At 49.5% G+C, this 26,567-nt stretch overlaps 1 protein-coding gene across 1 annotated transcript; it reads right to left on the reverse strand.

The window, feature by feature from the left end:
• Nucleotides 1-605: 605 nt before the first annotated feature.
• Nucleotides 606-26,549, reverse strand: SREBF2 (sterol regulatory element binding transcription factor 2). The gene is made up of 19 exons (XM_037389370.1): nt 26,343-26,549; nt 21,592-21,972; nt 20,478-20,659; nt 19,148-19,288; nt 17,154-17,375; nt 15,938-16,052; nt 15,563-15,744; nt 14,622-14,814; nt 13,574-13,755; nt 12,636-12,909; nt 11,504-11,673; nt 11,126-11,294; nt 10,431-10,551; nt 8,763-8,872; nt 7,310-7,442; nt 6,601-6,769; nt 5,152-5,337; nt 4,135-4,246; nt 606-3,466 (listed from the first exon to the last, which is right to left on the reverse strand). Exons 1-19 carry the CDS (start codon nt 26,422-26,424, stop codon nt 3,246-3,248), a joined length of 3,345 nt encoding a protein of 1,114 aa, XP_037245267.1. The 5' UTR covers nt 26,425-26,549; the 3' UTR covers nt 606-3,245.
• Between the last annotated feature and the right edge of the window lie 18 nt (nt 26,550-26,567).

The following is a 26,567-nucleotide window of genomic DNA, read 5'->3' on the forward strand; positions in this document are numbered from 1 at the left end:
CAGCCTTGGTATGGATCGGCTGGGGAACTCTGCGCTGCTCCCAAAACCCCAGCCCCTTCCCCACGGGCAGCAGGCTGCAAAGCCCACTTGCACAGGGCCTAGGGAAGCCCCCCGATGGGGGACATGGTGGGAATACAGTTGTCAGGGCCAACTGCAAAACCCTTTGAGCAGCTACATGAAAACCAGATCTCCTCTGAAGTTTAATGGTTCTGACAGAGCTTTACCAGGGGGAGCAGAGAAACAAATAGATGGAGCGAAAGGACATTGTTCCAAGCAAGGTCAGGTAAAAGCTTTCCCTCCCATATAGATCTCCTAAAATTGCGGGCTTCTAGCCCAGCAATATCTTGCTTGGCTCTGCCCTAGCCCCCGGCCTCATGGGTTGCTTCCAAAGGAGCACGGAGACACCACACTTGCTCCACCAAGGGACCATCTTTCACTGCAAGCTGTGCAGCTCCATTTTCCAGATTATCTCAACAAAGGAATGACAGCTTCCTGAGGAGCTTGTGTGGCTGGATGTCTCTGAAGGATGTTTCAGGCTCACCTATGCTTAAGAGCAGCTGCTGGGTGGGATAAGGAGGGCTAAGAGAAAGAGGGCAGACAGGAGGTGGTGGTAACGTTCACCTTTATTAGGTAACAGATGCTCAGGAGCCCTGGAACAGGGTTTTCAGACAGAAGATATGTTCCCTGGGGAACCTCCCCACCACCAGTTCCATCTCTTACCACAAAGCATCCCTACTCTGAACTCCATGTGGATAAATAGACTTTCTTCACATAATCCATAAAACAATTTCCTCCCAACCGCAAACAAAAAAAGTTACAGTATATACACACACATATAAAAAAGTTGTAGGGACAGAGGGCCAGCAAATTTATGAACGGTATAGAAAAAACACGGCAAAGATCCCTCACCCTGGAGGGGAAAGAAGTACCAGCAGTGCTAGGACGCTCTGTGGATCACGCAATTAGCTACCAGGGTTTCAGCCCAGCAGCCTCCCAGACCCTGGCCCAGCGGGTACTCCCTGCAGCCCAGCCCCCAGGGCTCAGTCCACCGTTAAGTTACCAAAATGAAGCCTTAACATCACTGTTTTCCCGAAGCATCACTTCCCCTTTTTACTAAAGCAGGAACTTCACAGTGTTGCACGTGACCTGGGGAAATGCAAAACAACTCAGAGGCTCCCACAGGTAAGGAGTTTCTGTATTTTAGGAAAAACCCACGACCAGGAAGACAGCATAACAGCCACTTAAGAGAAAAAGTAGAAGGATACGATCCAACCCCCAAAATAGGATCACTGGTAAGACACGAAACTTGGGAACGGGCAATCAAAACCCACCCAAAACCAAGAGCTGTTCTGCATACTTATGATACCTGCTCAGAGCAGAAGTTGCTGCCACCAGAGCATCCTCTAACACAGACTGAAGACACACCGAGAGCAACCTCTCCCCAACAGATGAGCTCCTCTCCAACTGCTGACACAACAAAGGACCCCCCTGCCTGCCAGGAAGGTGAAGAGCACAGACTGCCAGTTATTGCAGCTGGGTGTCCACCAGCTATTCCCCAAATAAAGCAGGGGAGAATGGGAAGCATCTCCTGGTCCTCATGCTTTTGCTTGCAGCTATAGCCCAGGGTCACTGGGAACAGGCTTGGCTGAGAGACAGGCTTCTCCTGACCCCCTGCTTCCACCTTGCTGAAGCTGGGCAATTCCAGGACTAGCATTACTCGTGTTCAATTCCTGCAGCACATCAAATCCCCCTCCCAGATGCCCAAGGACCCCAAGCAAAGTGTGAAAACAAGTCCCCATCTTTTTCCCCTCATTTTGGAAGGAGATCAAGCTCTCAACTCCCCTCTATAAAAACTGGATACCTGTAGAAGCTTCTTGCCAAAGACCCCAAATTATGACTGTGCAGGAGCCAAGCCTGTACAAACCAGACTGGGACAGGACAGGATTGGGCTGCTGCCCATAGCCAAGTGCTTCTAGCTGCCAACATGGAGCACACACCGGATACGCACAGGGAGAAACAGCGATGTTCACCTGCCAAAGGCTGATTTCCACATTTGCACATGTGACAGGGCAACTGCTTTGCACTTCACTTTGGAGAGATGCAACAGGAAAGGCAGAAAGAGGGCAATGTTCCCTCCCCGTCCCTAGTCCACCTCCTCCTCTTGGAAAGTCACAGGTGATTCAACACCTACAAGTCAAACTGCTCTGAATGGCGATGGTAACAGCTGGGAGACTCACACCCTGAACCAGCGCCTCCCAGTCCCTGCAGGAGCTCCAGAGCTGTTGAGCAGTTGGAGAAGGGAAGGAGAAACACCTGAAGACAAGTTCTGGGACTGGGAGTTGAGCAAAATAAAAACCTCTTTCTAAAAATTGTTTCTGCATCAACAAGAAGGCACCAGAGAAGCATTCACCCTTCACACTGAGTGTAGGGTGCTGTATGTCCACCTCTGCTGCCACCCAGCACCAGCTGACCAGGGACACCCTGGCCTTCTACAAGGCTCTGCCTGTTGTAGGCTGCCACAAACCCAGCTCCCTGCCAAAAGCCAGAGGCAGCCATCACAGGAAGGAGATGCACAAAGTGGAGAGGAAGGGAAATCTGCTGCATCATTCCCTACATTTTTGTAAAGCCACGAACACTCCTATAAAAAAACTGTATAAAAACTGTAGAGAAATTTGCCCAGCAGTACTGGCCCCAAGCAATACTCCCAGAGCACCTCTAAGCTGGGTCTAAGGAGGCTTCAGCTTCCTGACACGCAGCTAAAGGAAAGCTGGTGCCTTCCCCCTCTCTCTTGGGAACAGCCCCAGCCTCCAGCAGCCCCACAGGACTTGAGCAGATCTTCTGCCCTCCCTAAAGGTTTCTTTCCACGGAGGTGTTTGGGAAGAGAGCAAGATGCCCCTGAGAACAGACAGAGAACGTGCCACTTCTCTGTGCCTTGGGCTTGTGGCCTTCTCCCCCCAGCAGGGATGGGGGTTCCAGGTCAGAGCAGCACTTCCCAACACCAACAGCCCCAGGCATGGTCACAAAATCCACAATCAGACAGAATCCTGCTGCAGCGCCTGAGAACAAGCAAGGGGGCTAATAAAGCTAAACAAAACAAAAACAAAACCCTCCCTCCCTCTCCCACCGGCACAGCCCTAACCTAGCACATTTTTTTTTTTTTTTTTTTTTTTTTTTAAGCTCCAGAAGGGAAGTCCAGGCTGACAGTCCACCAGGCTGTCTTTGCACAAGGTGGCCCCATGCTGGCATTAGGAGGCAGCAATGGCTGTGCCCCCACTCAGCTTGACAATCATCTGCTGGCAATCATTGCAGGAGCGCTTGTCCCCCACCTTCTCCAGCGTGCGGGCAGCCTCAGCCAGCAGGACTGCTCGCTGGCCCGGGGAGGACAGGAAGGAGAGGGGGAGATGGCGGCAGGCCAACAGGATGGCTGTGGCTCGCTCCCTTTGGCCCGGCAGGGTGTCCAGTTCACCTATGTGCAAAGAGGAGAGAAAAACCTCATGATGAAGGTACCACCTGTGCTGACAAAATCCCTCCATGTGGGCCCTCAACGGGCACTAGCATCTCTGGCTAGCATCCCCCAGCTGTGCCAAGAACTGGGGGCACCCTGCGGACCCCAAGCAGTGACTTTAAGCTAACAGAGAACAGTCACAGCTGGAATCAGCCAGGGACTGACAATCTCATCTTCTACAGAGACAGTCCCTTTCACTTCACTTCCTAGGGCTCATCCCAGCACCAGCATGCACATCTGCCCATTTCCTTAAACCCCCAAGGAATTTTATAACCAGCATCACATCTCTTGGCTCTCCCCCTTTAGGATTCCTGGCTTCTGCCTTTGCATTGACCACCCCAAACCCCAGCTTGCCAAATTTTGTGCATGTGTGGTTGCACAAAGGCAAACGTTTTTCCAGCCTGTCTACCAACACCTCCAGTCCAGGGCTGGCAGCTCACGTTAGCTGGCTTGTAGAGAGCATGGCAGAAGCATCTTCATGAGCCACAGACTAACAGGAGCTCGTCACCGTGAGCCTCTCACACAGGGATGACACTGCAGGCTACAGCTACTCCCCTACACCTTGCCTCAGCGCTTGCCCCCTCCCAGCCCTACAAGCAGCAGGTCACTGCCCCAGCCCCAGGGCTGACCTTGCTTGCTGCTCTGGGGTGTGCGTCGCCTCAGGCTGTGCTCCAGCAGCTGGTGGGTGCGGGTAGGGCTGGCACCCGCCATCAGGCGCACAGTTGCCTCGTGGAGGAAGACCTGGAAGGGAAGGCAGGATGGAGGGTGAGAGGCAGGCTGGCATAGGGGTGACGCTGCGGCTGAACTCACATCATCCCTCAGCCACCGCATTGCGAGCGCAGAGCGCTGATGCCTTGACAACAACAGAGACCCACTTCCATAGTCCTCCCTCACCTTCCCACCTGTCTCTAGGAAATCTGCAAGTCAAGGCAACTGCGAGAAGGGAAAAAAAACCCAAACACCTGCTTTCAATACCTGAGTGGCCTAGAAAGGGGAGGAACAAGAGCACGGAACAGGGCAGAAAAATGGGAGAGCAAACTCTGGCACTGTGGCCTAGGTGGGTGTCTCACCCCACACTGCTAGCGCAGTGCTCCGGTAACAGCACCAAACTCTGAAATCCAGAGTTTGGACAACATCAGGACAACACTTTTGTCCAAGTATTAGACGACTACACTTCCGGTACAGAGGCTTCAAACTAGATAGACTAAACAGAAGTGGGGGAAAGCCCCCAGAGAAGCACCTGATGCTCTACAGGTGCAGAAGGCATCTGACCCCACAGTCACCCGCAGAGCCAACATGGCCGAGGCAGCCCCCTTTCACACCCCCTTGAGGGACTGACCCACTCTGAAGCCACATTAAAGGACAGGATGCCATGGTATTTATTTGGCAACACAGATGTCCTGATTGTTTCCTAGGTAGAAACTAAGGTGGCCACCTCCCCACGTGCACCAGACTCCCACAGGAACCTCCTTCATCATCCACCAAGAGAGCCTGGAGCCTGCTGGTGGCAGACCATCCCACCCCAAGCGCCCAAACCACTCAAGCCCACATACACCCTACATTCTTCCAAGGGCCACAGCTTCCCTGTCACCCCTCGGACAACAGCTAAGCTGGCGGTGGAGCAGGCAGGGAAGGCAAGCTGTCACCTTGCGATAGGCGGGCCTGAAGCTGTGGGCCAGCTTGCGCAGGCTGCCAAGGTCACGCTGGAAGCCCGTCAGCTCGGGGGCCGAGGCATGGTAGGTCTCACCCAGGGCCTGGCTGGTGTTCGCCTGCTTCTGCCATAGGCTGGTGCGGAGAGAGAGCAGCAAGTCACAGGCCAGCAGCTGGATCATCTGCAAGAGCCAGGGGGACCAGGCACACATGCTTATTAACACAACTCATCAGGTGAGTAACAGGCTGTTTGCTACACTGCTGCTGACGTGGCCCACGGGAGGGTGGCCGCAGCACCTCCTGCCCACCCAGGGGGCCACCCCAGCCCTCTCAGCCAAGTCACCCCACCACAACGCACTGAAGGGAGCAGGACTTTGTACTTTTGCCTAGCAGCATCTCTGAGGCTTGGCCCCGAGAGGTCCAGCCTAAGGAACAAGCACCAGGCTGTGCCCAAGCAGCAGCTGTCCCCTCCAGGAGGGCCAACACCTCTGCGAGGCTGACTCCCAAGCCCACCCCAGACAAGACGTGCCAAGTGGATATGGCAGCAGCAACACCCCAGCCTTCTGCAAAGGCTTTCCCGTCCAAACAGCAATAGTGGGAAACAGCAAAGGCAGCCTTGCTACTGGAGACAAAAAAAAAACCCAAGCAAACAAAAAAAAACCACCCCGAAAAAGAAAAGGCAGTCTTGACATAGCCCGAAGTGGCTGCCCAAATCCCTTTTCCCCATCTGCTCTGCCCCCTCGCACTGCTTGCTGCCCTGCTTGCTCTTAGGGGACTCTAACCGTGCTGCCGAAGTGGAGAGTGCCTCTGTACTGCACTGCAGAAACATTGCACAGTTACTGCCACAACATGCAATGCAACTACAATGCACTACAGCTGCCACCCAGGAGTGACAGAAGGGACTAGAACTGTGTCCCATATGCCATGAAGGGAAGCTCTGGCTTTAGGTAATCCTGGAAAGAAGAGAAACAAGCCCCACACAAACTCAGGAATAGCATGGCACAGTCCCACTTTCGTGGAAGAGGGTTCAAACACTCATGAGTGCTGCCTGAAACCGAGCTGGCTTGACTTAATGAGGTCCTGCTTTACAGGTGCCAGCAACTTCCTTTGGAGGACAGAGACGGATGCTTTCTGCAGGCCAAAGTCAAAGTGGTCAAAGCACCAGAAAGGGATGATAGCTACTAGTAGGGGAGAAGTGAGAGCTCAGCTACCTGAGACCATGCCCAGGGAAACAATGTTGTACTTGCAGCTCTGCTCCTCCATACAGCAGAGGCAGAAAGAAGTCAATGCCCTTTGCAAGGAAAGTGAAGAAATTTGCCCTCTACTCCCAGGAGACACAGGATGGATGGAGAATGCAGATACAACGGTGAAGTGATACACCTGCAGCAAGACCAGCCTTACAACAGGGACAGACCATATGTTACCCTGGGGCTTATAGCTCTTACACTGTTGAGGACGGTGCTGGAGACGCCACTGCTCATGTTGAGGCTGTTCCATAAGTGACTGCTGGCCCTCTCACAGTGACTCAGGGAGTTCTGCTGTCCATCTGCCTTCCCAGACAGTGAGGCCTGCATGGCTTTACACACATAGAAGGTGGCTTTCACCAGGGCATTCCTGAAAGAAAGAGAGCACTGCTTTCAAGCAGTATCGTGGCACGCTGCCACAGGGCAGTCCCAGGAGCTGAGCCCAAGCAGCAACCAGCATCAGCTTTTAGCCTCCATCTTCAAGAGCAGAGATAATTTCTCAGAAAAAAAATGGAAATTGTTCCTCCCTACACAGACTGCACAGAGAAACGGAAGGAAAGTGGCAAAGATGCTTTAGTGCAAAAGAACCAAGATGGTGACAGCAGCCTTTCCATCAAGTTTTATTGTCCGATTTTGGAAGGCAGGAGGTTATGCAATTAGAACAAAGCCAGAAGACACTCCTAAAAAAGCAATTCTGACACTTCCAGTCCACAACTCTAATATCAGCCTGTAAGCCTTGACTATACAGAAGCTGCTGAGCACATCACATGTCATATTATTACATCCCAGAGCACAAGAGGCACGCAACTCCAGAGCACAGGTAGAGGTAGCCCTACAGGACAGCATTAGGGAAGAGCCGCCCCCCATTTGAAAGGAGCAGGGGTTTGAAAGTTGTCCAAGGCCTACGCACTCTGACATCTCCAGGGATTTCGGCATGCGTTCCACTTCTGCAAAATGCGACCTCACAGCCACATCGTCCCCCCTGAGCCAACCGATTGCCATAGCCACCGCTGCTGACCACCATCTGCACACCACATCAGGGCCTGTAAAACAGAATCATAAGCTGCAGCCCAGTAAAGGACACCTGGCTCCTCCTTGCTTGGAAAAGCAGGCAGGTGTCATGTGCCCTTGCCAGTGCCTTCCACTGAGATTGATACTAATGAGCCCAAACTGATCCCATGAGAAAACAGCCACCCAGGTAAATGGTGAAACATGCTGCAGGAACCCAAAGGAACTTTGTAGCAGGCAAACACCCTACACCTGACTGCATGCAGAGTTTTAGATGCTAAGTTTGCATCTTGTCAATAAGAACTTACCCTGCCTACTTGTCTAGAAATCTGCTGACTTCCTTCCTGACAAGGATCTCCACTCACCATCCCAAAATAACAACTCCACTTGTATATACCATGCCTTGGCACTAATCACCATCAAGCCAGTTAATCAGGTTCCCTACATAATTTCCCTCCATTATTTAACATCCCCTCAGAAACGTCTCAAAGCCTGCCTAGGGACAAAGGAAATATGCTCTGCTACTCTGACCTGCTTTTAGATTCTATGACAATATTGACCCAAATATAGACTTCCCTTTATACCAAAAAATAATCTTGAGAAAAAGAAGTATCCTCTTTTCCTTCTATGTTTGCTCTACACATTTTAGGTACAGCACAGTTAGTTTGTTTCTAAAGCTCCAGCAGCACCCTGGTGAGCTGCCAGATGCTGTCTGTACCAACACCAAGCAAGACGAAGCCTCCAGCAGCCTGCTGCCAGCCAAGCCCGGATAAGGGCATGGCTCAGGAGGAGCCTACAGCTCTCACTGTTCCACTAGATATGCATTAAGGGACCAAACCAAGCACCTCTCAATATAAGCCCAGAGCTTCCCTACAGTAGGGGCAGCAGGCCTCTGGAAATTGAGGAATATAAGTGACAGCTGTTGTGAAAGTGAGGTCAACCTCACTGTATTTGGTCCAACAGGTAATTAATCGGGAAAAAACCTTCCTGTATCTCAACTGCAACACTGCTATGCTTGTTTACATGCTACACCCTTCCTCTCGCTTCGCATTGCCAGAAGCAAGCTCCCAGGTGAGGGCACAGGTTTCAGCTTGGAATGTGCCCAGCAATACAAATAACAGCAGCCCCACCTGGGCACCCAGCATTACAACACACAGCTGAACGTCCAGGCCTTCCCAACCACCACCTTCCAGTCTGAGCTGCTGTACAACACTGTGGTGTGCCGCTGCTCCGCAGTCAAGTCTCATTCCAAGGACTGCATCTCTCCTTGTCTGGAGTTTGAGAGGTGGCAGAGAGGGAACGCGTATCAGCAAGAGTTCCTGGAGCTGGGAGAGCTTCAGTTCTGCCAGACTCACCCAGGGCGGACTTGAGTACAGAATTGCTGGCAAAGGGTGGGGCTCCACTTCCCATTGAGTCCAAGAACGAGTTGAGCAATTTCAGGTACTCCATGGCACTAGAGAACTCGCTGAAACAAGAAGCAAGGCAGACCTTCACTATGTTGTCAAACAGGAGACACCAAAGCCTGAAGGTGTTTCTCATCAGTCACAAGGCATTTTTAAACAACGCTGATCCATTAAGTCAGCAGAAAGTCCAAGCTCTATAAGCAACACAACACTGCCAGACCGAAGAGACCACCCTGAGAGCAGAAGTGCACAGATGCTCAGGGAGGACTACCCTCACACCTCCCCATGCAGGACCACCAGCGTAGAACTAGAGTCAGCCCTGGGAGTCTCACCTCAGCTACAGAAATGCTGGGCATGACATATGTTACTAGTTGATTACAGGCTCCGTTTCAATCACTGCCTCCAAAGGAGGCTGCATTACACTTCTGGAAGTGACTATTTGCATATATGCAAATATGTATGAATGCAAGTGAAAACACATTTATAGCGTTGGTCAGAGAAAGTAGCATACGCAGCAACGATCTAATTTCCTGGGACATGCTACAAAGGAAGATCTTGAGCTCCTCCCCCTAGAGGGGGACAAAAAGGCTTGCTGTATTACTAAAGCTGGTGCTTCCTAAGAGGAGACAGGACTCCCACAAGTATACTGACAACACACCTCACTCATACAAATCCTGCTACCTTCTATCATCAACAGCAGCACCTGAGCATAAGCATTTGAACTGTGCAAGCAGTTAGACCAAACTGCTGCTCATTCTCTGCAACATGGCTAGAAAACAGACATAAGATTGGGGGGGGGGGGAAGCTAAATGTGCATTATTTTCCCTTGACAGGCAGGGAAACTGGGTTATCTTCCCATCTGAGGCTTTTATCCACACTTCTTGGGGAGAGCATTCTTACAGAGCCTTCCCATATATTTACATAGCATTTGCCTGGCACCAGCATATCTGGAGATCAGTAGCAACAGTGCCAAACTGCTGGCAAAGGCTGGGGCTCTGCTTCCTGGGGAGTCCAGGAGAGAGCTGGACAGGGTTCAGTACAAAAAGCTGCTCCAATCCCACCTATCAGCCCCTTTCAACTGGTGACGGAGCTTAGAGGCAATGACAATTTTGGCCAACATCATCTCTTGCACGCATCAGTTTGATTTTTCGCTGGTGGTCAACGCAGCACTTCAGTTAGGAGAATACACATGCATAAGGCAGCGAGCTGGTGGGGTCACTCTCTGACAGGCCAGACAGACCATCATGCTCTTAGAGGCCTGGACATGTGTTCTGGTCCACAGAAGTGGTAGGTGCACACTGATTTTAGTGTTCCTGAACACTAGGCTTTGTTACAGCAGAGAAAGTGTGATTCATCCAGTTCAGGAATCAAACAGTACTACGCCAGCTGATACCAGAAATCCTTACCACACCCAGGTTCACCTTTGACTTCAGGAATTTTAATATGAAGAGGTAGAGCTTGGTCTTCTAATCAGTTGTGGTGGCCAAACTTACATTATTGTCATTTCAAGTCTTTAATAAGGACTAACCATTCAGTTTGCCCCAAAGGTCAATGGTTCTGAGGTATGCCTCAGAGCCTGCAGCTGCGGGCAGCAGTCCCCAGCCCAGGACATAAACTTACCATGGCTCTTCCTCCTCTTGTCCTGCTATCTCCTTCCTAGTCTGAGGCTTCACAAGTGAATCCACTGCTCGCTCTAGCAGATTCTCACAAAATGCCTGATGAACTTGAGCAATAGGATCCGCTAGAGGAAGAAAACAACAACCAAACCATTCCACTTGGATCCTGTGATAGCCACCTCTCGACACAACTAAAAACAATCACCAAAATGTAGGAGCAAGAGGAGGAGCAGTAGAGGGAAATCCTTCAGGAATTAAGGCAACAATTTCTAAAGACTAAGTTTTCAGGGCCTTTTTAACCCTTTAATCCATTTATAAAGCTGTAGCCCTTGGCCAAACATCCCCATGGAACTTCGGCCACTCAACAAAACAGTGATGACACTGTTCTAGAAAGGATAAACCTTAGCAACCCCAAAGTCACCCCGCAGACATTCAGGGCCACATGCAGGTTGTGCTCCAGCACATGAAGACACAAGCAGGATGACACAGCACAGCATACAAAGGGAGGAAAGCCAGCTCCTGCAGGCTGGGGTGATGTCTCTCAGCTGCACAGCCCCTCTTGCCCATCAAGACCACAAGCAGGGCAAACATACAAGAGCACACTTTCAAACAAGACACCTGCTTTTGTCCCAGAAGTGGAGAGACTGCCAGGCTTAAAGCGCTGGGAGGCCACACACTTGGGACACAAGCGACTCTCACCAGGGTTCCTCTGGGTGCAGTACAGGCTCTCCTTTGCAGCAGACTTCACTGTCCAGCTTCGCTCCACAAAAAACTTCTGTCCCAGGGGGTGGCACAGCCAACGCAACGAGTCAGGAATAGCACTCCGCTCCGAGCTGCACAGGCTTTGAGCCTGGCTTAGAAAGTAGCCCTGCGGAAGGAGATGCTAAGATTGAGAACAGCATCCAGGGAAAGACACACCACCAAGGACAAAGGTCTTATCATAATTACAGCTTGTATCATAACCACAGGCCATGTTGTAATTGTAGTGCTAGCAGATGCCTTGAGCTATGGCAGTGCCAGCTTGCAGGCCTTCCTAGAGCTCCACTTAGAGGTGTGATGGGAGAGGAGATAACTCACCGCCAGGAAACCAAGCTTGCCTCCACAGCGAGTTTTCAGGCCAACCGCAGCTGTCAGGTGGATTTCTGCCATTGTGCTGGGTGGGATCTTTTCTTCTGCACACTCGGCCAGATTCACAGCACACAGGGCCATGTGCAAGCCCGAGTAAGCTGAGCTGGAGGGAAGTTTACCTGCGCCAGGAGGGAAAGGAGAAGTGTTAACTTTTAATGCAGTAGTACCAGCTACTAAATACTACTGTGATTTGCAGGGCTACTATCCTATAGAGACAATGAGAACCTGTTGACAAGAGAAGATTACATCATATGCCTACTTTGTATTCAGGCAACAGGACAATTGTAATTGAGTCTTCCCTCCACAGATACCAAGGTTGGCATCCACAGCTTCACTTCTGCCAGAAAGCCCTGTACAGCTAAACCAGTCAGGATAAAGTCATCAGCAAATTTTGTCTTGCTATATTCATCACTGTCTTTGCAGTCCACACCTGTACCTACACAGATAATATTAAGAACAAGTACTTATCCCTGGCGGCATGGCTGTAATTCACACGGCATGATTAGGCAGAAGGAAGTTTAGCTTGGATTTCTGATGTGCTTGGAGCCTATTAACATGGCAAATTGGCTTGCCAAGGACAGCAAAAACAACCATTCACAAGGAACATTCAAGCACTTCCTTAGGACATGTGCACACACCCAGGTTTTCAAAGCATATCAACAACAACTGGCAATCTGCACTCTACACAGTTTTGGAGATTTAAGTTCTTCCAGCAATCAACCCCAGCTCCTGCTTCCACATTACGTTCCCAAGTGACAGGGATGAAACAAGCACTTAACAGCAGCAAAAAGCAACTGGACTCAGTCAACTGCTGGTTGGGAAAGACTCTCAGCCACCTCTGCAGACTCAGGAACATGTAACTAGAGACACTGTGCAGCTTTGGCCGTTCTTACAGAGCCCTTTTATTGCATGAACCTGCCGTGTTTTAGAAAACGGCTCCTGAAATCTGTCAGGCTGATTTCCAACAGCAACCCTCCCAGAGGAGGGAGGCGGTAGTCCTCTCCCTGTATCCCCCAGGATCAGCTCTGAGCCTCCTCCTTTGGCAAATCAAGGACAGCAGATCTGTCACCTCTGCTCCCACCTGTTATGTGGAGCTGATGGAGCTTGTGATATGCTAGAGCTGCATCCCGAGCGCTAGTCTTGGCCTCATCCTCAAAGCCTGCAGTGGCCTCCCTTGCCCGCCACTGATGAGAAGTCCTCTTCAGCAGCCACCGCACCAGCGCCAGCTTCTGCAGGCTATAGCGGATCACGTTCCAGGACAGGCTGCAGGCCAAGTCCAGACGGGAAGCCGGCAGTGCTCGGCCGAGTACCGACAGGCAAGTCTGCAGGTTTGATGCAGCTGCAGCAAAATCCCCCTGCAAATAATGTGACAAAAAGTCCAATAACAAAAAGCACCATCACAGAAACACTTCGGGACCTCCTTGGCATCAGGAGCAAGACAAACTGATGTGCAAGGTGGGACAAGATTTAGCTGTGAGAAGTCAACACAGCCCCAGTGAACATGAAGACAATTTACACCACCTTCAAATCTGGCCCTATACATATGTTTCCACACACGGCTCCGATCCTGCACTGCTTGTGAGACACTGGCACTAGGTGAAAGGAGCTCCTGCCTTCTCAAACAACGTGGAAGTTTCAAGGCCCCCACTTGAAAAGTCAAATGTTGCCTCAACAATGGAGAGGACTTCCAAGAGGCTGGAGGACAGTAGAAAAAAAAAGACACAGCAGAGGCCAGATTCTGGACAAAACCCAAGACCTTGCTGCCAAAGACTGCTACAAGATGTAGCAGCAAGGAACAAGGACAGAAGCTATGCTGACATCCATGCAGCACTAGTTTAGGCTGAAGGAGGACAGCAATCTGCTCAAGACAACCTAGCACCACCTGCTCTGAAATCAGACAGGGTAATTCACTCCAAGAACACCATCTTGCAAGTGCCAAGCCACTGCCTCACTTGGCAATATTTACCCACACCCCCTCCTAGAAGATGCATTTGATGCAAAATCACAAGTCAACTTTACCCGTGCCAAATCCAGGTCTGCTTGCTTGCGATGCCTCCAGAACGTGACCGACGACCTTGAGTGCAGCCGGGTCACTGGCTCTCCATGCACAAGGAGCTTTATGAACACGCTCAGCACAATCACTCCATTCACAAGCCACAGGATCAGTGTGGGCATCATCCAGCCAAACCAACCGCCTGCATCTGCCATCATCATGCCAAAAGGAAAGTTAAAAGTTAATCTGGACACCAAAAGCATAGCAACAGCATGAGCACAGACCCAGAAGCATGTCTTGCTACGCTTGCCACACATGGTATCAACTTTTGCAAAGACTGCAATTTCATCAGGAAACACCTGTATCAACAACTCTTCATCCAACCTCCAAGCTAGAATATTCCCAACTAAATAAAAATAGTTATTTTTACAAGACTTATTTATAATAAATCAGAGCCAGCTACACCCATGGCTACTCAGTACTTCAGTATCATTTTCTGGTCTTAATTAAGTTTACAAAGCAACACTGAGGAAGCATATTTACCAGTCGGGAAAATGACAGCATGCCTACAGAAACCCCTGCCCTCCCCTAAGCTACCGTACACTAAACCATTATTATTATAGAATAAGTGTGTTGAACAAGCCAGTTGCAAGACCCTACATAGCAACAGTGTTTCTGAAGTAATTCTTCAGCTACTACTTTATTATTAAGTTATAAAAATCAGTTACTTTAAAAACAAATAGAAAATGAACATGTCTCACAGACTTCCCCCTCTACCTCACTACACTGAGCAACAGGTGGTTTTGTGCAAGAAGAAAGCTGCATGTGGATGTAAACTGGAACCATGTCCAACCACTCTTGGCTGGATCTCCTCTCACACCCAGCCCTGCAGTTACTATCCCTCCCCAACCATTAAGCAAAGGTCACACAGCTCCCTGAGGACACAAAACCATCCTACTGCATCACACTGACAGTCCATCTCATGACCTGCAGCCGTCACAGCTGGAGATGGTGTTTAGGGAGACCGCGTAAGCCTGGCCAGTTTCTGTGGTCCAAACTATTCTAGCTCATTACCTGACTCAATGGTCAGCACGTTCCTGCCAGAGCTGTGGCGCACCAGGCTGTCGGACTCCGGGGTTCCTCGGGCGTCCAGGAGGGATGTCAGAGGATTGAAGGAAAGGCAAAGGAACGTGAGAGCACAGAGGAGTATTCGAGAGCGATCCACCATACCAAGGGCCACAGGAGGAGAGTCAGGCTCATCTTTAACCTTCAAAGGAACAGGAATGGAAAGAAAAGTAAGAGAAGGAACCCACCCCCCCCCAAACCTACTTACCATTCTGTAGAATAATAAAATGCTTATGCCAAGGGAGGGGTAGGGAAGAAGGAGAAACAGAATACATTCTAAAATTTACTTTTAAGATCAAAATTAGCAAGAATCCCAGTGAAGCCTTTCCTAGCTTAGTAAGATAAGGCTGAGGTATCTGAGTGCCTTCACCTTCGTTCTGCTCCCAGTCATTTCACTTTTTTTTGAGGATCTGTCAGAAGACCCACTTTTTCTGTCATATCCACAAAACAAACCTGTCATCAGAAGACAGCCAACAGCTTTCCGTTACTGTTTGTTTATGATCTCATTAACCACAGCTGATGTTATCCATTTCCAAGTTCTCCTGCTTTATTCACTGGACATATATATCCCTGGAAAGCCATGGGCTCTTTGGGTCATGAACATGCACTGTAAGTCCACAGAGACTCTACAGGGGCTGAAGGCTAAGTACAGTTCTTCTAGCAGCTAATGTATGGCTCAGATAACACAGCTGAGGAAGCAGTCTCAATCATTTAAGGAAAGATAAATCACACCCATGCACCATCTTCATCCTTACAAAGGATCTCTGACCCCTACAGATCTGCTTGCCAGATGTCTGCTGGTTTCACTCTTGAGAATGAGAATTTAAATTCTGGCCCTCATGTATCCCTGAAGTAGGTGCCTTGAATTTGACAGCTGAAGTCTCAAGTACCTTTGCATCATCAAGGAGTGGGCTTCCTGGCTCTGAATCAATGGAATAGGGAGAGAAGCCAGCCTGGGATCCCGAGTCAGAGGCTGGAGGAGACATCAGCAGCACGTTCTGGTTGAAGTCATCTATCTTCAGATCCACATCGTTGTCAACCAAACTGCTTAAGTCAATGCCCTTCAACAGCTCTGCAAAAATCAAGACTGCATTATACACGTTTCTTGATCGTACATCCTGCCAGTGTTGCTCCGATTGGCTCCATCACCCAGAGTAACATTGGCCCCTACCAACGCAACCTCAGTAAAGGAAAAGAAACTGCAAAGAGGCACCCTACATTCATGCTGACTGCCTCCCCTGTGCTGCACAGCCTCCACAACTTACTGTTTTTCTGGTTAGCCAGCTTCAGAACCATGTTCTCCTGTCTCAGCTTATGGTTGGCCTGCTGTAGGTATTTAATGTAATCAATGGCTTTTCTCAGGACTCCAGACTTGTGCATCTGTAAGGAATTAAGATGTAGAAAAATCAGTTTATATTAAGGGTGTCAAAAGGTCACTCCTGCTTCTAGGGGTACCACAAGCCTTTATATCATGTGGTGATAGAAAGAAGAGATAGAAAGAGCAAGGTATCAGACTTTGAAAGACACACAGGGCCTGAGGTCCCTCAAAGATCTTACAAAAATAGTAAAACGGAAACTGATTAACATCTTAATTACACATAGAGTTCACATCTAGGCTTCAAACTGAAACAGTCCTTTGAAAGTACCATAGGTTTGAAATGAAGTAGCTCTCTTCTGGGATGGAACAAGCTGCTGTCTGTTAGCCATAGTTCACTGTTTAATTCTGAGATAAGTGGTTGTCATGTCCTTGAGTCACTGCCTTGGCCATCCCTCTGAAAACAATTGCTTCCAGCAGCAGCGGACAAGTTCAGCATGTAAACACAAGCCTCAAGTACTACAAAGCCACTGTACATTACTAGTGTTTTTAAAACTTAAGTTTCCAGTCCCACTCAGCAATAGGAGGTGACTTCACTACTGCACGTATTTGTACAGGCACCATGCAAGGTATCAAGAACACTATCTCCCTGCTCTGCCAGCATGAAGTAAAGTGAATTAGGACAACCCTGAATACACGGTGTGAGAAAGCTTCTAATATTTGAGAGAGCAGGAGTTTTTACAACTCGATATCTAAAGGAAACAAAATGGAAAGCTCTGTAAATCCTTGTCCCTACTGCAGTCACACAGAAAAGGAAACTTAATTTAAGCAAGCTCTGGTTTGGCAGTTATCAAAACATCCACTTGGATATTCTACCTAGAGGGCCTATTTAAGTTAGACCTAACAAAGAAGAAATGCATTAAGTTGTAGCTTATTTTCAAGAAACATACCACTGGCATAGTAAAATAAACATTTTACAAGTAACCTTTCTTGAATACTATTATCAAGCTTCCCATCACACAAGCGCTTCTCACCAGTCTTATCCCAATACATGTGTGCATACTACTAACAGTTGCAGGTACCCATCTGCTTCACTTGGTAGAACAACGAGCACCTGAAGACAAAGTATTTATGACACTAGACTTGCTCTTATTCCACATCTTTACCTTGGCATCTGTCCCCATGACAAGGTCCTTCAGCTCAATGATCTTGTCGTTTATGGATGACCGGTAACGTTTTTCAATGATGTTGTGAGTTGTTCTCCTCTCTCCTTCTTTAGGTGGTTCTGGTTGTTTGACGCCCCCAGGAACTTGTTTGATAGGCACCTTTTCTTGTCCCACCATCACTGGCATTGTGGTCAAAATGGTCCCATTGCTCCCAACGAGGGTCTACAAAGGCCGTGTGTAACAAGTGTCATGAGCAATCAGGCAATTCAGATAATGTTTATGATGGTAGAAGAAAAAGCAGTAAACAAAAGAAGAATCAGGAAAAGTTTGTACAGCTCAGAAAAGAAGAGAGATGACAATTTGCCCCGTCCTCCTTAGCCAACATGCCCATTGGCACAGCAGCACAGGAAAAAGCTGCCACTGCCTCTCACATCGGTCACCGGGGAGTAAGAACATCTCTTGTTCTTCAAGGGCATCAACACTCTTGCTCTGTTCATCCACTAAATAGAGAAAAAGACCAAGGCTCCTCCTTGCTCCTACAATCCTTACACCCTAAGTCTCAAAATTCAGTTTTTCTGTGGACAAATAAAGTCATCAAATCAGCAACAGGTAATGCTACTTCCAAACCGGTGACAACAATGTTAGAAAGGACCTGACTACAGAAAAACAAACGGCGGCTTGAGCAATGCGGTTGATTTGAATTCAATTAAATGGAAAACAAACCAGGCCCTTAAGGTATAAAAATGCCTTAGGATGGGGAACTAAGGCAATGAGTGATATACATTGGTGTGAAAAGCTCAAACTTGGGCATCTAGATGTAGGACAGACCACCCACACCACACTAAAGCAGTATGTACTCTGCAATAAACGATGATGAATCCCACCAGAACAGTTGCACAGAGGGGCTTCTAGGTCAGCTGGAGTAAAGAAAGTTTAGACTGCTTAACCCTGCAAAACAAGATTGAGAACAGTATACATGTTCTCTAAAGTACACGAAAGATCATGGAAGTGGTTATGGAGAAGAAGAGTTATTTCTGTCAAATGACAGACTAAAATGAGAATAAACTAGCCATGAGCAACTTCAGGAACAATTCTGACTCCAAAATAATCTTCTAAATAAGATATTAGAAATTAATTTAGTTTCATTTCAAGCTGGGACTTGACAAATAAGTGAATTTAAGTCCTACCCCTTTCCTTGGCTATTTCCACCAAATTTCAATGCATTCAAAACGCTTTACTGACTGCATCTCAGACAGACACAATCACATACACCTCACCTCTGTGTGAGAACGTCGCTTAAAGGCAAGCAGGTTAATTGAAGACTTTAGCCTGGCTACTAACAAGTACGTAAGAAGCCTACCATGCTATGCAAAAGAAGTCAAAACTTAAGTCCAGACTTGTAAGTTTATCTCCCCCAGTACATATCTGAACAAAGATATCTGTTCAGAATGTACAGGACTAATGAATGCGTCTTTAGGGGCATAAGTTTCTCAGAGTTGATAAGAAGCGGAGGCCATGAAGCACAGCTGCTATCTCCAATGATTATACTGAATCTTCACTGCAAATGCCCTCTGAAAAGTAGCTTAATTAGTTTTCACATTCAACATACTGCTATTAGACACTACTGAAGGGGAAAAGAAAGTTCCACAGGTATTCTGAGCGAGTTAGCTTTCAGTTTCAAGTATCTTCCAGAGGATAAAAACTGGATGGAATTTTTAGGTCATATCCCTCTCCTTGTAACACCAGAAAAAAGTAAACAGAAGCATGCCCTTGGTCTTTGCTTACTGGCCATGGGAGGCTGCCAAAAAATTACAATTTGTGTGTTTAGCCTTGGCAGAAACAGGGTATTACTCACTCTGGACATGTCTAGAGCAGCCCTCAAAACCCCTCTCGTTTGCACCACTGCAGAATACTAAAGCCCAAATCTCTCCCTTGCATTAAGAAGAAAGGATGTCAACGAGGAGAGGGAAGGAAGAAGAACATCCATACGGTACCTGCAGAGCTGTGGTCTGAATGGGAGCAGTGAGTGCTGTCAGTGCTGGGTTCTGTACTGCAGCCATAACGGGATTACCATCTGTTTTCAGGGTTGTCAAGACAAGGGAGTCTGTTTTTATGATCTGAGGTTGGACCAGAACCTAGGTTGAAAAGAGTTACAGGTGAAGGGGAGAGGAGGCACATACTCCTCTGCTGATCTCAATAGCCAGAGGTAAGCAACGAGAATTATCACTTTACATCTCAGTGAATGGCAAGAGCAGGGCGAGTTTTTCTTTCACCTTGTGCTCTGCATCATCTGGATGGCTTTTGTCAGCCCCTCATACAAACTCTGACGAGGACACACTCTGAACAGTACTGGAGGGAGGGGAGCAGAGGAACCACCAGGACACTGGTTTTCAAATCAGTCACCAGAAGTAAACAAGTATGTAAAACCACAAAAGAGCTGATTGAAAAGCTCCCTTCCCCTCTCCAATTACACCTATAGTTAGCTCTCTCCGTTAACTCGTTGAGTACTCAAGAGTCTAACATGGCTAGGACAGCCTGCTTTGGCAAATACCTGTAGTAGCTTTCCACCCCTCCAATCTAACTGAAAGGATCTGCACCATTAATGTACAAGCAGATCAACCCCAACTGTAGAGTTATTTTGCCATAACACAGCTTGCTTTTATTTCTTCAAGTACCTTGTTGGCTCTTAAATACAGGGAGCACTGTAGATGGCACAGTACAACTGAACCAGAGCAACTTGGTCATATTGAGAGAGTCCCCTAGCCATAAATGTTTTTACGTGATACAAAGACACACAAAGGCAAAAAAGCCTTGTGTATGTTTTGAAACAAAATCACATGACACCGTAGCAGCAAAAAGATCAAAGAAAGTGTGGCAGAAGAATTGGAAGAAAACATTCCAACATCAGCCAGCCGTTACAAGACACGGTAGAGGTGGCAGACTTGCAATGAAGTAGGCAAAAGTCAAAGAAGGCTTGTTCAAGTAAGGTTTCCAATCCAGTTTGGCAGCACCAAGTTACAAAATATTTTACGTCATACTCAGTTATGCAGGTGTTCTAGCGAAAATGGTGGCCTGCTACTTGAAGTCACATCACAGCTCACAACGGGGACTCACACACAATTTGCACAAAGTAAAACACTTCCAGAACACAGGCTGGCTAGAAATAGTCTCACACGTAAAGACGTTTGCGCAAAAGCAATGCTACCCAGGGTCACCAACCCTACAAGCTTTGCCACCTTTCCCCTGGCAAGCCAGGGGACCAGACCCGCAAAAGCAGTTTCTTTTTTCTGCTGTACCCTCATATCACTCTGTGGTTTTACTCACTGGAACCTGCTGGACCTGTGGTGCAGCTACTGTCTGGACCGTGGCTGGCGTTAAGGTCTGGATGGTGCCATTGGCAGCCTGTGTTAGCACGCGCTGGGCCTGCACCGTCTGCACCTGCTGCTGGATGGCAACCGGCTGAACCTGGGAGGACGTCACCAGGCTCTGGACTTGAGGCTGGAGAACTGAAAAGCAAAAGAGATGTCAGGAAGAGTCCAGAGACACAGGTCTCCGTTCTGGAGCCTGCAAATGCTCCTAGCTTCATTCCCCTCCTTCCCAGAGCTTCTCAGTAAGCAGCATCCATCTAACATCCCACACAGTGGGAAGCTTCCAGCTCCTTTGATGCCTCCTGCAAGAGGACACTGTACTTAGAATAGCAGCCTTCCAGGAGGCACAGAAGATCAGCTAGGAGAAATTAAAGTCAAAAACCTTTGGTCTGATAGCACAGGACTCATTACTTGAGTGACATTACACAGTACCCAGCACCTGCCCACTCCTGCTGGTCTCAGTGGACCATAGGATCCTATTTACCATGAAAAGTTATCATTTATCAACACCTACTGAAGAGAATCAAGATAACTGGCATTCATCATCATTAAATATCCCTACAAGTGTCTCTGCTCAACGCAAGCACTGCACTTGAGAGTTTGGTAGCTAAAAACATGCCTTCATTCTGGACTGCCACATGGGACAGACCAGAGCTTCAGGACTGGATCTGCCTGCTGCACCCATCAGCGGGAGGACAGGGTTGCAACAACCATTTTTTAGACATACTGTTGTCAAAACTCCCACGAGCCACAGGAGAGAAGCCCATAACAGAAGAGAGCATCCAGACGACAACTGTCACAAAAGGTCACACAAAAAGACTTAAGATCTGATTTATGACAGTTCCTCATGCTCCCCCAAGTCCAAAGCCACAGAAGCAGGAGAAGGGATGCCCCATAGGCAGCATCGCAAGAAAAAGATGGTCAGCCTTGTTGTGGCCAAGGATGCTTCTGGAGTTTGAATGCTGACAGACACCATTTATTGTGAGTGCACGAAACACTCCCGCAGCCTGAGCGCCCCGAAATCACAAGTGTCCCAGGCACAGCCGTATCCTGAGCACTCCAGCCGCTACCTTGGAAACTGGTGGCTGCGTTCTGGTAGATCACCGGCTGCTGAATAATCCTGGTCTGGGGAGCAGAGCTGAACGTCGGCGTAATCATGACGGCCTGCTGCTGGAGCTGAGGCTGGAGCGGGGGCCGGGGCTGGAGCAGAGGGGCTGACCGCGGAGGGGCCGGAGGTGTTGCCTGCGCCGCTTTGACTGGCAGGCTCTGGAGCTGGGGGGAGGCGGGGGGCGCTGGGAAGGGCTGGAGCTGCACTTGGCTGTACGGCCGCTGCACCTGCGGCTCCAGGGTCCCACTGCTGCTGCTACCGCTGCCCTGAAAGGTGCCACACAAGTGATCTGAAAATAGGTCTGGAAAGTCTCCTGCCTGGTTACTGACGAACTGCAGCATCTCTGTAAAACAGAAGAAAATGCATTCAATACTATTTTATTGCCCACATGCTTTGACACCTGCCATTATGTCAGGGCTCAAATGATGGCGCACATGCACAGAAGTGAGCTCTGGGTCCTTCAAAACCTCCAGAGAACATATCACACCAGCCTAACATCTCCAGAGAGAAACAGGTGGCAAGAGGCAAGGCACTGCTGCCGCAGTTCAGGGAGAAAGGCAGGACTCTCCTACAACACCTTCCCAGACTAAATGATCCAAGCACAGACTAGAATTTAAAGCCATCTCCAATATATCTAAAATATTAGTCTCATTCCATCACTGCTCCAGTCTAATCCCTGCAGAAGGGAGAAACCAACCACCCATGCAACTCCAGCATTAACTGTTCTCCCACCCAACTTTTAGGGTGCTTTCAAGCCCCCTATCCCTCCTGTCCCACTGAGTATCTGGAAAATGAAGAAACAGGGTAAGAATTCATCTTAACTTTGTTTTACTTTCAAGCATAACAGAAACTGGGGAAAAAAAGACTAAAGGAAACAACACTTTATAGAACTACAGCAGGAGAAATCCATGCTTGTGTTTAACCACCAGAATAACTTTTTTTTTTGTTGGTTTTTTTTGCCTATTTATCCCCTGCCTGCAATCACTGCACAGCAGCTTCTCTCCATCCCACCTTCTCCAGGATTTTACCAGCCCACATCAAGAGGTTCCCACCACAACGCTATAGCTCTCCCCTACAGACTAAAAAATTTTGCAACTGAGAGATCATTGTTCATAAGCAAAGCTTCCTCTTCCCTCCATCTAATCCAATTTAATCCAATTATGAACCTTAAGCTACCTGGATGCTTCCCCTGATCTGTGTGTGGGCAGTGGTGTGAGCAGTCAGACATCCTTCCCCGCCCCAGGACCTGCCCATGCTGCACTGGCTCTTCCACAGTTTTCTGGAAGTCTTATTTCATTTTTTTCTCTGACGTAGGAAAAAAGGAAGAGGACCCACAAACATAACAGAAGGTTTATAACTAAATAATAAATTCAAGTTTAGACAGTAGAAAATAAATTTCTGGTTTACGGGAAAAAACAAGGCAAAGGGCTCCTTACACCAGGAGCGTTCTCATCCACAAACCCGAAGGATGTTGCTGCTGTGCTTTATGAAGGGGGTTCAAAGAACCAAACTTTTCACAAAATGTTTCTATGGAAATTGTCCCAGCAACAAGAGGGCTATTAATTTGCTTCTCTGCAATGCCACCCACATGTTATCCAATTAATGTGTCTGCCACTCCTGAGAAGAGAAAAGGGATCGTTCTCCAAGCTTCTTGCTCCCTCAACAAACGTTTTGCTGTGTTTCTATAATATGACTCTTCTTCCCTTTTGACTGCAATCCCTCCACATCCTTACACACATTTAAGCAGCGACCATGACCATTGCTCTTAAGAACTTGAATGTTGGATGAAGGAACTTGGGAGATGTGTCCTCCTAACCTATTTATAACCTGACACTAAGTGGGGACACGCTGTTCCCCGGCAAGGAGCACCAGCCGCCCTCGGGGACCAGCTGGACCAAACCTTTGTCTCCACTTTTAACTAAATGAATGAAAGGGGTTTTTCATGCAATTCCTCGGTAAACTTTCACAACACATTACCAGAGCAAGGAGGGGCTGTTTAAAGATTAACACTTCTGCACAACATCTAGATGGATATTAAACAGCTTTTCACCCTCAAACTGACTGGAGCTAAGACCATCCCAAATAACCCTCAACATGATACACTTGATAACCCCAACTCTACGTACTTTCAAATTCTTCATTTGATGGCACTGCTATTTCACCATCAGACAGCACTACTGCAAGTAGAGGATAAAATAAATCAGATGAGATTTCCTCTGGAAAAGTAAACTCCGATGTAAGAGCCAAATTCCAAGTACTGTGTTTTAAAGAACATTGTGTTCAACACAGCAGATTTAGTATCTTATTAGAAAAACTACTCTTGCTCTCACAAGTTAAATCACATCTTTATCATGGACTCAACTTCGGCTAAATATAAAAAGTCTAAAGATTAATTTTAAAGAAACTGCCAGGGGATCAAAGCCAAGAGCTTTCCTAGTAGCAACACAAGAAAAATAGAAAGCAAGAGATACAGCAACATCCAAGACCCAAATCTCTTGCCTTTGAAAAACACTTTTGCCTACACCGAGAACAGAGCAAGTGTTTACATTAACTGTTAGAAAGCTTGGGTGCTTTGACAGGACAGCTATCAGTGATAAACCCGTCGGCAACAGATCACCTGCACCCCCTGCGCTGAAGAGGTCTCAGACCCTAACGCACCGTGAGATGTTACTGCAGAAACTAAGCCATCAAAAAATGTCCACAATGAAACCGAGCCCACCGAAGACTTCTGCTGCTTTCATTAGCCCAGCACCCATATACCTGGCTGAAAGGCAAGAGCTGAGCTTTAGGTGACCCTCCCGGGCCACGGCTCAGCTCTCCCACACGCCCACTGCTCTTCCTGACACCCCCAGAGATGCCGCACTTTAAGAAACAGAAACCAGTGAAGATCCCAACCTCGAGAGAAACAAGCCCTCCACCCTGAACCCAGACAGGCTTCGAACCCACGACCAACTCGGACCTTACTCTCCGCATCACCTGGCCATGCCCTGCCGGCAGCAGGGCCAGATGCCTTCAGCTCAGCACTGGGACCCCCCAACCAGCCTTGCACCCAGTCCTGGAGCACCACCCCAGTGAGTGCCAACATCCCAGAACAGTGGGCGCATCCGCCAGACCAGCGTCATTCCTCCTCTACCGCACAAAATCAGAACCTCTATGGCAGGCGGTGAAGGTCCCTCAGCCTGAACGGGAAAGGAACTATGAGACCCGGCAACAAGACAACTTAAAACCACATCAAAACCCTTGGAAAATTTCAAACCGCAGGATGAATCCCTGTCAGAGCACAAAAAAAGCAGGACTGTCATATAACTCCACCTGCCCCACTCCCCCACCCCCCGGAAAACCCACCCTGGGAGGAAGGTGAAGCTCGCTTCTCCCACCCCTGAGTTACTCATCGGTCTGAATCACATCTCCCTGGGCACACCATGGCTCAGAGGCGGCTCCGGGTTCATGGGAATTCATGTGTTTCCATATGGAACCCGAGAAGTCATTATGTGGTGCTTAAACAAGAGCAAACAGCACCTTCGATTTGCACCACCAACTTCATAAGTGATAACTAAGCCCCTTACGTTCTCATAAAGGTATACTCTTTTTTTACTTATCATAAAGGAAAAAAAAAAAAAAAGTATAAATTTTGCTCCTAGCTACACTGCAAATCAATTGCAATTAGAAACTTAAAAGCACGTGTTCAATTTCATCTCCCAGCTGCTAAACACGGATGGTTTAGACCACCCCCCCCCAAAGCCGAGCTCTGTTTAGGATTACAGCCGAACAGAGCAGAGGAGCCGAGCCAGGTCCCCGGCTCCAGCCCCGTGCAGAGGGTCACCCAGAAATCAGTTTTCATGGGTGTTCGGGAGCTGTTTGGGAAACACCAAATAAGGCATCACACACCGGCACCTCGTTTTGCTGCACTCCGGTGGGAAAAGGGGATTTTCTTGCACATTGGAGCTCTGCCACTGATGCGGTGAAGTTTTATGACGAGACAGTGGAGCAAAAAAAGGAAAATTTAAGCAGTTTCAGCGGAGGAGGGCGAGGCGGCCCAGCCTCCCACGGGCACTCGTGGCGGCACAGCTCCGGTAAGTGCTTCGCACGCGCTTCGAGAGAGCCACGAGGAAACACGAGGGGAGCCTGGGCAGCACCACCGCCCCGTGTGCCTGGGGCTGCCGGAGAGTAACGAGACGGTCACCGACGCCAACCCACTCCCACGGGGACCGCGGGTGGGAAAAAGGGCTCGGCGGCTGCGGGGGCTCAGCCCCCCACTCGGCTTCTCGCAGCGCCTGCCGCGACGCCCCCCCGCGTGGGTCAGCGCCGTGGAAGTCGCCCAAAAGCGCTGCCCGGGCGGAGCTGGCCACCGGCCGCCCACGCCACGCGGCAGGGGGGGACACGGACACGCGTGGCCGCTCGTCAGGCGCTGCCCGGCGGGACGGGCCCCGCACCCCGCCCGGCACGGGGCGCTGCCCGCGCCACCCCCCCGTCGCGGGCGGCCCGCACCGCGTGGGCAGCGCACCCCACGCGCGGGGGCCAAGCCGGCGAGGCCGCCCTGCGCTCCCGCTCGGGGCGTGGGGGGACGACCCCCACCCACGCACCCCGGCCCCCCCGGGCAACACCAGCAGCCCCCGACGGGCGCGCACACGCGGGAAGGCACACAAGCTCCCCCCACGCTGCGTGGGGCAGCCCGCGCGCGCCGCCTGCCCCCTCCCCCTCCGCGGCGCCCACCGTCGATGTCGCCCAGGGTGAGCTCGTCGCCCAGCTCGGTCAGGGTCTCCATGTTCTCCACGCCCAGCTCGCCGCCCTCCATCGCGCAGGGGCCCGCCGCGGCCGGGCGCTCCGCCGCATGAACCGCCGCCGCCGCCCCGGGCGCTCAGGCGGAGGCTGCCGGCGAGCGCCGCCGACCCCGCGCCATCTTGGGCCGCCCCGGCCGGCCGGCGGCCCCGCCCCCAC

This window comes from Falco rusticolus, chromosome 5, assembly GCF_015220075.1.
Source record: "Falco rusticolus isolate bFalRus1 chromosome 5, bFalRus1.pri, whole genome shotgun sequence".
In the NCBI taxonomy this organism is placed as follows: Eukaryota; Metazoa; Chordata; class Aves; order Falconiformes; family Falconidae; genus Falco; species Falco rusticolus.